The 12983-nt window shown below is 34.7% G+C and overlaps 2 protein-coding genes across 10 annotated transcripts in view; one reads left to right on the forward strand and one right to left on the reverse strand.

Moving 5' to 3' along the window:
- clybl (citrate lyase beta like) overlaps positions 1–12983 on the forward strand; it is a 760714-nt gene that overhangs the window by 462359 nt on the left and 285372 nt on the right. The window lies entirely within an intron of this gene.
- The window catches only part of nalcn (sodium leak channel, non-selective), a 192014-nt gene that overhangs the window by 41136 nt on the left and 137895 nt on the right, over positions 1–12983 (reverse strand). For all 9 annotated transcript variants that reach the window (XM_087266408.1, XM_087266412.1, XM_087266411.1 and 6 more), the window contains 3 exons: positions 9251–9387; positions 3181–3322; positions 2783–2856 (listed from right to left, as the gene is read on the reverse strand). In XM_087266408.1, coding sequence (XP_087122534.1) covers positions 2783–2856; positions 3181–3322; positions 9251–9387 — 353 coding nt within the window. The remainder of the gene's footprint in view (positions 1–2782; positions 2857–3180; positions 3323–9250; positions 9388–12983) is intronic.

Raw genomic sequence — 12983 nt, forward strand, 5'->3', positions numbered from 1 at the left:
TATATGAGTCCTATTAGTGTTTTTAGCAACGTGGGACACATATCAGACCTCATAGTTTTTTGCGATTTCTGGATTGCAGAATCCAACACAAAATCAACAAAAAGTCGCACATTTTTGTGATGCTGCAAAATTCTTAATTAAATGCAAAATAATTGCAAAAAATGTTAATAATCTCATAAAACATCCAAATCCAAACCATGTAATCAAATTAGATTTAATTCAGTTTACAATTAATTTGTTACGTGACTTATATATATTGCATACACAGAGCATGTGATGTATTTGTTTCTCGAAAAATGAACTCTCATCTGCGTCCTTACAATCATTACAATACATGGAAAGAGGGGGAATGTTTTTACAGCCTGTGCAGTAAGTAGATGCAGATGATGCACGAGTGATTTATATGTGAAGCCAATGCAAAGATGCGATTAGACATCCTGTGGCGCCAAAACTCTTTCCCTGCAGTTAACAAGAGAAAATGCTTCCCTGGATGAATTTTACGGCAATCCGTGTTTAAGGTGTTTTACAGTAGGGGAAGCCCTAATGCATTTTTCTATGTGTGAGGTACATGATGTCAGGGTACACAATGTCAGATGCTCTGGGGAGTAAAATCTGAGAAGAGAAAAAGTAAGTTGAAAATGAGAGTTATACCACCTTTCTTAAATCTTTCTTGAATCCATCTTGGCTGAATCCCTTCTGTTTTAGATCTGTTTCAGATCTTGTCTTGACAAAAGATCAAAATAAGCAAGCTTTATATTTATGATTTATAAAAGAGGCTACCTAATATGGTAAATAAGAAATATATTTTATAATCACAAAATTATCCGCAAATTTCAGGGAATTACCACCGCAAAATCATTATTTTTTATCACAAAAAAAAACATGAAAAACTAGGGTCTGATATATGATTGTCAACATCTCAAAAATGTGTTTTGGTGTTTCATGACCCTTTAACAATTATGGGACCATTCACCTCAATTCTGTGACCATTCACTACAATTACAAAGCTAAGAAGAGAAAATATAGTAAATGACTATTAAAAAGCATATACACATAAGACAGTTTGAGGGCGAGTAAATTATTAGTCATATTTATTATTTTTGCGTGAACGATACCTTATACACAGATATCAAAAAAGTGAGAATATCTATTTGGATAAGATAAACGCAGTGTTATTTGAAAGAATAATCCTTCTACAACCCTTCTGCAACCCTTGTGGTATTGTCTTACTGTTTTTAAAGACGAATATTTCAAAGTTATGTCTGGAAATGAATTGTAACTGGTGAAGCTTTAGCTGTAATTGGTATTGGGAAATTGTTCCACTGCTGAGATCCCATTGGCTGTTTATGCTCTAAATCAGTGCTGATCTATGTATGCTTTGAAAAGCCTGCTGCTCACCACCGCCTTTCTATTGTCCATTAATTGCAGAGTCATGTACCAGAACACAGCTAATGACTATTTCAGCTTCAAGAGAACATGTCGCCCTTATTTATGGCCACTCAGAGTGATGAGTGTCTGGCTGATGAAGGGTATGTGTGTGTCTGTGTGCGCTTGTGTGTATGCAGACAGACCGATCACCCCAGACGGCACAGACGACGTGGGATGGCTACTGATGTGCCGTCTGTCTGTTTAGCACAAGGAGGAGGGGGGGACAAGGTATGTGTGTCTGTGCGTGTGTGTAACATGAGGGAGGTAGAAACGGCGACGACGTGATCTGAAATTTAAGCACACAGACATGAACGGCTGAAGCAAATTGTGGGAATACGCGGTTGCATCGCTGCCAGATTTGAAAATTTGTTTATTCATGCTCACAGGTGACCCACTAACAGATATATTGATATGGAGACGCCATTATCTGCTCTGACTGCTGGCCTGGAAGCAAGACAAACATGGAGTCCAAATCATGAAAATGGAGGATTGCAATCAAAACACATCCAGCCTGTATTGGGATTAATGTGTTTTTGGCTTTGGTTGCTAGGGAAGCAATGCTCGAATGTACTTAATTTAAAAACACAGATCATCACATACTGTATCTGTAATATAACATTATATTTTTCATGCATTTTAATATTATAAATTTTAGACATATTTCTCTAATATTTCCCCTAATTATAAAAGTGTGTCATGAAATAAATTAAAATATTTTATTTATTTCTCTGAAATGAAGTCATATTTCCCAAATATTTCCCTTAATTATAAAATGGTTGGTCGTAATATAAAATAAAATAAAATATTTTATTTAATTTATTTCCCTGAAATTTTGTCATGTTTCCCTAATATTTCCCAAAATTATAAAATAAATAAATAAATAAATAATAAAATTAATAAAACACTAAAATAAATAAATAAATAAATAAATAAACTAAAATAATTCCCAGCTCGATGGTTGATTGCGGCTGAAAGATCATCTGCTGTGTAAAACAGTAGTAGTTGGCGGTTCATTTGACTGTGGCAAACCCTGATGGATCAGGGACAAAGACAATAAATAAATAAATAAATAATATAAAACAAAATATATTTTTCTATGAAATTTTGCCATATTCCCATAATATTTCCCTTAATTATAAAATTGTGGGTTGTGAAATAAAATAAAATAAAATATTTATTTCCCTGAAATTTTGCCATATTTCCTCTATATTTGCCTTAATTATAAACTAATTTTTATTTATTAGTTGGTAGTTAATTTCACTGTAAAATAAAATAAAATAAAATAAAATAAAATAAAATAAAATATTCCTGATGTCTACAAGATCTGTGATTAAAAGGAGAAAAACAAGCTCACCGCAAAATTTTGTTGACAGTGATTTCCTTTTCCATTAGGTTGCGAGCCCGGATGCTAAATACTGACTTTCGTAGCTGGGAAGAAGAAGAGGTTTACAGATATGTACACAGATCAATGCACAGATCATATACACATATTCACAATACACAGATCAATACACAGCACAATTCAAAAGTGTACATCTCCAAACAACTATTATTATGTGGGTAAATCTGACTTTGACACTAGCAAACAAAAACATCCCAATGTAATAAAGAAAATATTGTTATATAACTGCTGGTTATTTGAGTCTTGTTGCGTGGGAAATGGATCGGTTCCTTTCAGAACATTCATGAGATTATTGTTTGGTCCCTGTGTGTATTGAGGGGGCAGACTGTAGGAGTGATGGAATGTGCTACCTTCTGATCTATGTATTTATTATCCTCAATGGCAGAGCGTTTGGAATGGTCGCAAGACGAGGATGATGCTGAGGGAAGGCGACGGAACAGACAGCTAGGGTCCTGCTGCTGTCGGTCGATGAACTGCTTCATGAAACTCTCCCTGTGGCACACGCAAACACACAGGAGACTTCACGTCTAACAGGATTCTTAAAGATGAATTCGGAGACACACAGCATAAATGAAAGAGAGCCAATATTGAGAATGAATCTTTCATGTTAAAGCCAAATGTGAATCCACACTTCATTTGTGTGTTATACTTCTAGATTAAAGAAAACTCCAAAACTGGTTGCAACCATAGTAAAGTGTTGACTTTTGCTAAGTAGTTTGTTGCTATACAGTTGTAGGTGGTTAAGGTGGTTGCTAAGATCAGCATGATTTTGTAGGTCAATGGTTAGTAATCCAAAATGTTCAACCCAGGCTCTTTCTGAAAACTTACCTTTATATACATTTCTGGAGAGCTTGAAATATGACCCAGGAGATACATTTTTTTTAGTTTTTGTTTTTTGCGAACACACCAGAGGCCACTGTTGACTGACTGTTTGACTGACTGAATGGCTAAGTTAGTTAGTTAGTTAGTTAGTTTATATACAGATAGAGATGGAGCATGTCTGATGTGGGGTTGAAGCCCGTTCCAGAGTTCCTGGGGATATATGCTCATACTTGGGAGTCCCTGTTAGAAGTCTCGCAGCCGCATTTTGTACTAATTGCAATCTATTCAGGGCATTTTGACCAATACTCACATATAGAGAATTGCAATAGTCAAGTCTTATTAAAATAAAAGCATGGATTACCTTCTTAAGGCCATTAAAAGAGAAAAATGACTTCATTTTTGCCACAAGTCATAAATGGAAAAAACTCGATTTAACAACTGAATTTACTTGTTTGTTAAATTTCAGATCACTATCGAAATGAAACCCAAGGTTTATAACAACAGGTTTTTGATAAGTTGATAGCTCACCAAAACCTAATAAATGCAGAGGGTTAGCCAAGAGGGGTTAGCCAGAGGATTGCCAAACCAGACCAGCTCAGTTTTTTCTTAATTGAAATGTAAAAAATTTGATGAAAGCCAGGTCCTAACCTCAATTGGACATCTCACAAGGGAGTCAAGGCCATTTTATCATTATTTTTAAAAGGGACATAAATCTGAGTGTCGTCAGCATAAAAACGAAAAGCCACTCTATATTTACGAAAAATAGATCCTAAAAGTAAAATGTTTAAAGAAAATAAAATTAGGTCCAAGGATAGACCCTTGCTGAATTCCACATGAAAAGTTCCAACATTAACACAAAAGCTTCTAAGTGACTTACCGATCGACTGACCCGCCCTCCTCCTTCCCTAAACCCAACCAATAGTGTCTCCAAAAGCACAGATTGACCCGCTCATCCGCTTCCATAAAACCAACCAACAATTTTCAAAAGCAATGAAAAAAAGAACTCATCTAATTTTCATCACTTATTAGATTTAACACATTTTCACTCTGTTATTTACTTGTTTGCTAAACTTTTTGGCTTCTGTTTTTGTTTAACCCGCTTTCTGGAACCGTTCTTCACTGGACTTAAACCCCATGTTGATTCTCTCTGCATCGCAAGTCTGATAATGTACATGGCGAGCTAATTTGACAAATTGGTAACAGTGGGAAAGTCTTCCATTTGGAGGTAAGCTGTCAGCTGGTGAGAGCGAAAGGAATGGCGTCATACATACTTCTGGCTACATAGTTCCATTATTACATAATAATCTTCAGAAACCTATATAGGGTTACATTTTTTAGAACAAGGCTATGTTGAAAATGTTTCTGGCTGGTTACTATTGTAGAGTGATCAGGATGGCAGTAGGTGGTTGCTTGATGGTTGCCAGGGTGTTTTGGATATTTGCAGATGGCTGCCAAGGTGCTGAGGGTGTTATTTGGTTGGGTAATAATTGGTATGGCAATGAGAAAGGCTGCTAGAGTAATCTTGATGGATATTAGGCAGTTGCTAGAGTCTACAATGTGGTTAATATGCAGACATCCCACCTCTCTCGGAAGCTCCAGGAGTTTCCCACATATTCATAGTTGCTCCCTGAGCTCCGCAAATTAGATACAATATTCCAGAAACTGGTGGCAAGAGGGAGAACACTCATGCTAGCGAGCATGTGCAAGAGAGTATATCATATGTAGTGATATTGTAAGCCTTAAATTATATGAATATCGCAGTGTGTCTAGTGTGAATTGCTGTGGTCATTGGAACAGCTGTAGGAATGTAAATTATCATATGCATTTGTTTACGTGGCAAAATGTCTTTTTCACCAAGAAGGTTAATACAGATTCCAAAAGCAGATACTTATAAGATCATGGTCTGGTTAATGTGTGTGGACTTTGGGGGTTTTACGATGTGGTCACATGTTGATTGGTCAGTTTGTACACTATGGGCCCTGCTTTCGGTTTTAAAAGAATCAAGCAGCTTTAAAAAATATCTAATTTGCTGAAGAGAAATGACACGAAAAAAAAAATAAAATAAAAAGATTAAACATATCGGGACTGTTAAAAGAAAATTCCTCTTTGATATATTCTTTCGACTCCGATACATCAGCTAAGATTATGAATGACGGAGTGTCTCTCCTGCTTCAGCAGCGTGTCCCGCTGGTTAAACGATGAGGCGGAGAGAATGCGCTGCTTAGTGAACCTAACGCGCCATTATTTTAATTCTATATTCGTGAAGAATGAGCCAACCGCATATGCTTAGTCCTGTTGGTCGGGACTCTGCTTTATAACTTAGTTTATTACAATAATCACACTTAGCTTTGCCATCGTTCTTCACATGTTGCCACTCGGCACATCTTGCGCTCCATCTTTAAACAAATGTTTACATTATTGAGGTGCTCTCCGGCGGCGAAGTTTCTGGCAGAGTAGCGAGTGAAAAAATGTGCTTGCAGAAATTGGAATCAAAATTTAAATTATATATAACAAGCATCGTATTCTTTCTAATCCTCGCCCAGTTTTAATACAAGTTGTTTTTATATTTGTGGCTGTGAAGTTTATTAAGAATATATATATATAGCCTACTTTATTTTTTTATACTTTAAGTGATCTGCTTGAGGTAGGTCACGTTTATCAATGGTAAGTTTTAGCCTAAGTTTACATCAATAACATAATGTGTATTGTCCTTTACCATACAAAAAAAAAACAAGAAAAAAAAAACATTATTATACATAGTTGCCTGTAGCCTAAAGGCCGCAAATGCATTAAAAGGCAAGCGCATATCTTAGCCTTGAGTTTGTTCACACTCTGCCTGTATTAACATAAATGTTGTATTTTAATATAGCTTATTTTGATGAATTAGCTCTAACCTTCGACAGTTTTTTCTTCTTTTTCCGCGGTTATGCGGCATTATATTTCACACACATTTGCAAGGTGACTGAATATGAAGTTAAAATACAAAACATACTGAGCCATAAGTAAAAAAAAAACAAAAAAACAAAACAACAGTTATAGCTACTTTAAAGGAGAACATTGACGTTTTGAAAAAAAAAAATGAACAGAACTGAAACTAAATTATTAAAAATAAACCTGCAAGACTTAATTTATGTCCTGCGGCAAAAATAATTTTATTATACTTTTAGTGATCTGCTTAAGGTAGGTCAATTTATTTTTCTCAGTGTTTCACGTACTGTACGGCAATGTCTTTAAATAAATAATTTATTTAGGCCTATTTTCATTATTCATTTATTTTCATTATTCGTTTATTATTCGTTTATGTACAATTGTTGAGACATAAATAAGATAGTAAAATATAATCAACAACGAAAATGGAAATAAAAACAGAAATAAAACATAAATGAAAATGTCTTGTCTTAGTCCTATCAAAATAGCAAACACTGAACATCTTTCTATATTTAGGCTGCTTTATTTATTTATTTATTTATTTATTTATTTATTTATTTATTTATTTATTTATTTATTTAAGACTACTTATTTGTACTAAATGTTTGTGCTTTCATTTTAGTTGTCTTTTACTTCTTCAATTCTATTTTCCAAAACGAATCCTCTTTGCACTTAAAAAGTTTACAATAAAGCGTGTTAACAAATTTTAAATGATTAATGAAGGAATTATAATGCTTTGACTTATTGTTTAATATCATTTACAAGCACAGTAGCTGTATGATCTATTTCTGTCCGTTCGCATCCCGTCCCTTTGCGCCCCCTGGCGGCTCATTCACAAACTGCGGTCATACACTAAAAACAGAGCGGCACCTATTTCAAACGGCGGCGGTACCAGCCGCGGCGTTAATAGCCACTTTGAACTCTCACCTACTGTATGTCTCAGTATTTGGGCTTTGGTCACATGGTCAAGAAAGATACAAAATAGTTAATAAACTTTGCTCTGTGCTATTCCTGCTCTGTTTCTCTCCCACTCTCTCTCTCCCCCTCCCCGTCTCTCTCTCAGGTATTTTTTTTTTTTACATTTAAGAGAGATACAAATTATATGTTTTTATCATTTCATGATTAATCTTTTTATACAGTTATTTTGCAATTCTGTTGTGACCATTGCAAGTTATTGTCACTAAATCAATTCTTTTTCAAGTATTTTTGAATTGCTGTTGCTAGGATGATCTGGATGGTTGGATTTCTGTGGCTAGAGTGTTCAATGTAGTTTGAGAGGCAGTTGCAAGGGTGAGCTTGACTGTTGCTTGATGGCAGGTTGTTACTTAGGATAATGGTTGGTATGGAAGTCAGAAAGTAACGATAAGGTAATTGGAAAGCGGGTGAACTTGATTGTTTCAAGGTTATCGCTAAGTTATGCAGCATGGTACATAAAAAGGTTGCCCAGGTTGAAATTGAAAAAGGTTGAAATTCATGGTTGCTATGCTGATTTAGTTATTTTTGTAGATGGCATTTGGGGGAGTTCATTTTGGCTCCTAAACACCTTTGAGCTATCATTCGGTCTGTGGTGATTATGCAATCAATTCCGTATCGTGACGCAGTTTTTAGAGAAACTGAATTTTAAATGAGCAAACAGTAGGCGTGGCTTGTTTTTTCTATCGCAGGCTGAATGGACGTAGTAAAGTAGGCATTTCATTTAGAAAGATCTGGAAAGGGTATTTAAAAGAGTTATTACAACCTAGAAAACTCTTCCTCCACACCATTTCTGTTGGTTGGAGCAGTGTTAGCCACGCCCATTACCTCAAAATCACATAATCTTAGGAATTAACTGAAAACAAAAAGTGCATTTTCAGATTTCAATTAACCATTAGAAGGGCAAAAAAATTTTTCTTAATGACATGCACAGATGAATTATTCACCACAAAACTGGCAATGTGAGATAACAAAATCATATAGTTAGTTTTGATTTCTTGGGGACTTTAAAGTACAATTTCTTCCCCCAATTCGTTTCTCATTCCAGTGGGGTCAGACAGGAGAACAAAATCTAAAACAGCAACACTAGCCACAGGAATATACTGGACAGTCAAGTGACAAAGCTGGTAAAGATGTAACCGCAAATGTATGAACGCACATGGAGAAATTATAAAGACTCTAAAAGGGTCACCCACTGGATGAGACCACCTTATTGTGTCACATCTTTTTTAAGAGTTTGTGGCAAATAGAAAGCAATATAAAGCCTTTTCAAGCTTATTTTTGTTTCAAATGAAGAACAAAAAAACAAACAAAAAGAAACTTGGTTTGAAGCATACCTGGGCCTTAAGGTGCTGTGCATGGCTGTTATTTGATAGAATAATGGCTGGTAGGGTAAACAGAAAGGTTGCTGGGGTAATCCAGACAGATACTATTTGGTTGCTAATGTGTTCAGCATGGTTATTATTTGGTTGGATAATGATTGGTCACCAGGTTGGTTGCTTACTAGCCTAACATCACATTAAAAGAGCTCAGTGATACTCTGGCTGCCATTCTTAGTTTGGAAACCTCCTGTAATGCAAGTTTGAGATTTCTGTGCATGTTTAATCATCCATCAAATGAAAAAGACTGATAAGCTCTGATTACTACACGAAAAAGCCCACCTCTTTTCATTAACACTCGAGATCTCATTCAGCTCACCTGATTCTGGGCACAGTGAAGTCTGAAGGCAGCTTGGAGATTTTCACCATCTGCGGTCGATTGGGGAACTTCTCAAAGATTCGCAGTCGCAAAGGAAGTTTCTCTTTTGTATCAGCATTGGCTTCACTCTGCTTCAGCTGTGGAGAGAAGACAGGAGACTCAGTGGAAACAAATGTCTCGTTCTGTGACTCAGTCGAGAGACACTGATGGGGCCACATTGTGTTTTCACACGTCACCCTCAAAACATTTGCCGGGCGGTCCAAAACTGACATAAGCTGACTATCTCAACTCCACAATTGGCCATTTTGAAAACTCAGCTAGTCTTTAAGTGGAATGCAAAGACTGTGTTTTATATTCAGTTCCTCATGTCTGGCTGTGAGAGAGGAAGGGGTGAGTCCGTACGGTGCACTGCTCTGAATTAATGTGCCCCTCTGAGGCTTAACTGACTTTATGTGCCATAACCTTTTATCTTTGCCCATGTCCATCAAGCAACATAAAGGCCTCAGATGATTAGTCTAAAGCACGCTAGAGGATCACTTCTCATTCTCCTGTCAGAAAAGATACATAAATTAAAGAAGAAACTTAGATGACAGAATGGCTCATATGTTGTAAACATATCTATGAATGTGTATTTAAAAACAAATAAAAACCTTAACTATGACATAACAAACCTTATTTTATGTATTTATTTTAGGAGAGCAAAATGTTCCTTTCAGGATTATAAATCAAATCTTTCCATCCACAAGAGTGCTGTTCTGCTGGGCTGTCCAAAGATGGCAGCAGCGCACAGTCTCAGTAACAGTTATCCATCCATTACTACAAATGCTGTCAACTCATTTTGCTTCAGGACCCAGATTTTAAATGGACAAACATGTAGAAACCCAAGATGGAAAAACTCTAGAGTTGGACCACACAACACAATATATGACATGGGAGGTATTCTTTATCTTATTTATTTGACCATGTTCTAGGCATGGTTATAGAGTTGTTTTTTATTATTTTCTCAAAATAGACTCTTAAAATTAGAGCCACTGAGAGAGATTCAGCAGAAAAGTACTGCAATAGAGTGCTGCAGCTGCCAAAAACCCAGAATAATAATGCACCACTGGTTCTCTTGAGATTTTTCAATGAGATTTTATGATGGGTTTTTTATGAGTCTGACAATTTATGTGGTAAATATACACTACCGTTGAAAAGTTAGGAATCAGTAAGATTTTTAATTGTATATGAAATACTATTTCAATAAAAAATGGTGACAGCTTTTTAATTTTTTTTAATATGCTGTTTTGTTTTTTAGTTTTTTTTTTCATCAAAGAATCTTGAAGAAAAATGTATCAAATGTAAAATATGAGGAGCAAAAAAATAATTCAGGATCAATAATAAGAATCACAATTATTAATATAGCACCACTAACATTCTGCATAGTACAAAGAGTTTTGAAGCATCATGTGAAATCACAATATTAAATTACATTATAAAATACAATTACATAGAAGTGTTACTTTTATTTTTATTATAAAAATTTTTGATTTATTGATTTCATAAAATTGGACGCATTTGTGGGCCTAATAGATTTCTTAAAAATATATCACGAAACTGACTCCAAAGCTTTTATCAGTAAATTGACAATACTTCAAACAAGTATAAAAAACACACACTCAATGCAGACTTAAATAGAGTGTAACACCTTATAATTACACGATTAATCTATTAAGCATTAGCAAATAATGTTTACATTATGTAGACATTAGTAAGCAGCTTATAACTGCAGATACAAATGCTCCATTCATAATTTAGTATATACACATTTAAAATGTGCTTAATAACATACTTTGTTACTGATTCATTTTTCAAGATTAAATTAAGTATCACATTATCTACAAATCATTTGTCTTTAAGAGTAGTTGGGTTTTTCTAAGATCATTCAGAATGAGTTAGTAGTTAATTTGAATATAATAAATGCTTTATTAACGTCATCCAGTTTTGTGACCGAATCTAAAGTGAGGACAATTTATGCTTTATAAATCCTTAATAAATGACAATTAATTAATAAATTAATACTTATTTTTTATTTGATAGTTTCATTTGTGTATCTTCAAATGAATAGAATTGAACAAAGTCATTTAATTTATTTTTTTCCTGTTTGTAATATAACTAAGCCTCTAATTGTCATTTATAAGAGATTTATAAATAGTCCTCACTTTAGATTAGTTCACAAAACTGTATTAAGTTAATAAAGCATTTATTAAAATACAAATAAACTTTACCTGAATAACAAGATATATACAATGTTAATTTGAATAGTGTATTAATAATTTACTCACACATTCTGAATAATCTTTAAAAACCAGCAACTTCTCCAAAATAACTGGTTTGTAAATTATGCAATACCTAATTTAGTATTAAAAAATAATAATTACAAAGTATGAAAATACAATCATTAAGCACATTATATATGTGATTATAAGTCAAGAGCAGAGCATTTGTATCTGCAGTTATACTAACATCTGTTAATATAAAGTTAATGCTTAACAGATAATGAACTTTTTGCTAATGCTTAATAAACAACTATGCATGTAAGACTTCTGAGCTGTGAGTGTGTTCAGGCTGTTTGACATCATAATTGCAGCACTCTATACAATATAATTCAATACACCATTAGGGAAACAAAACAAAGCCAAAACGAGGACAAAAAGTAATTTCTGTAAACACGTTCACACAAACAGGCTGTGGTCAAACAAACGGGAATGCCATAAACAACAGAGAGCAATTAGTTTCATTAAATTGAATACTGTATGAAAAGAGACACACTGAAAGTCTTTCTATCTGGATGGCTGTAGATAAACCCAATGCATTTCTGATTAGAATTGAGAACTAACAAAATTAGGCTTTTTTTATGATCGCTTATGAATGGAACTGCATGTCTGACCTGAGCGCTTCAGGAAATGAAAGGCATTTGGCAAATGGCCATTACTGAATCACACTTTACTCTGACTCATGATTTAGTTCATTCATGAATTGAATTGGTCTTACATTCAGACTTTAGCATTGCAGCGCACATGCTGTTTTTATACAGAGTTATAGAAAGAAGGTCATGTTCTGTGCTGGAAGTGAAGCTGATGTTACTGAGAGCCTGCAGTGAGAACGATGCTGCTGGATGCTTGAGCCAAGAGGAAATGTGCTCAACATGGAGCTTGTCCATTTCAGTGCATTGAGGTGATGGTTTAGCCTGCTCAAACCAAATGTGATGCTGCTGTCAGAGAAGATTGCTTTAGCAGCGGCCAAAAACAGAACTAGGCTGTGCATTTTAACCAAGGCCCTGTTTACACCTGCTATTAAGATGTGTTTTGCTAAATTGGATCACATTTACTGTAGATGAGAAAGACACATTCCTCTTGTATTTTTTCTTTTGTCTACTCTTTAACTTCATCCACTTTGAGGGAGGAAGGGTCAATGATTGGGTGTTTTTTTGTTTTGTTTTTTTTACTTTTGCAGTTTTATTTGTAAAAATAAAATTATTGTTAGGGTTTCAGATCTTGCTCCAAGAATTTTTTTTTCTGACAATGTTTGTATGTTTACGTGAAAGGTAACACAAGCAACACTTTGTTGAAAGTGTATAGATGCCATTATTAAGCCTTTCTGAGTTCTGAAACATATAATTCATCACATATGACTTAATCAAAAATGCACTCTAAAAACACTGGGTTGCTTTAACAAATGCTAAATAAAAATG

This window comes from Danio rerio, chromosome 9 (assembly GCF_052040795.2).
Source record: "Danio rerio strain M-AB ecotype USA chromosome 9, GRCz13ab, whole genome shotgun sequence".
In the NCBI taxonomy this organism is placed as follows: domain Eukaryota; kingdom Metazoa; phylum Chordata; class Actinopteri; order Cypriniformes; family Danionidae; genus Danio; species Danio rerio.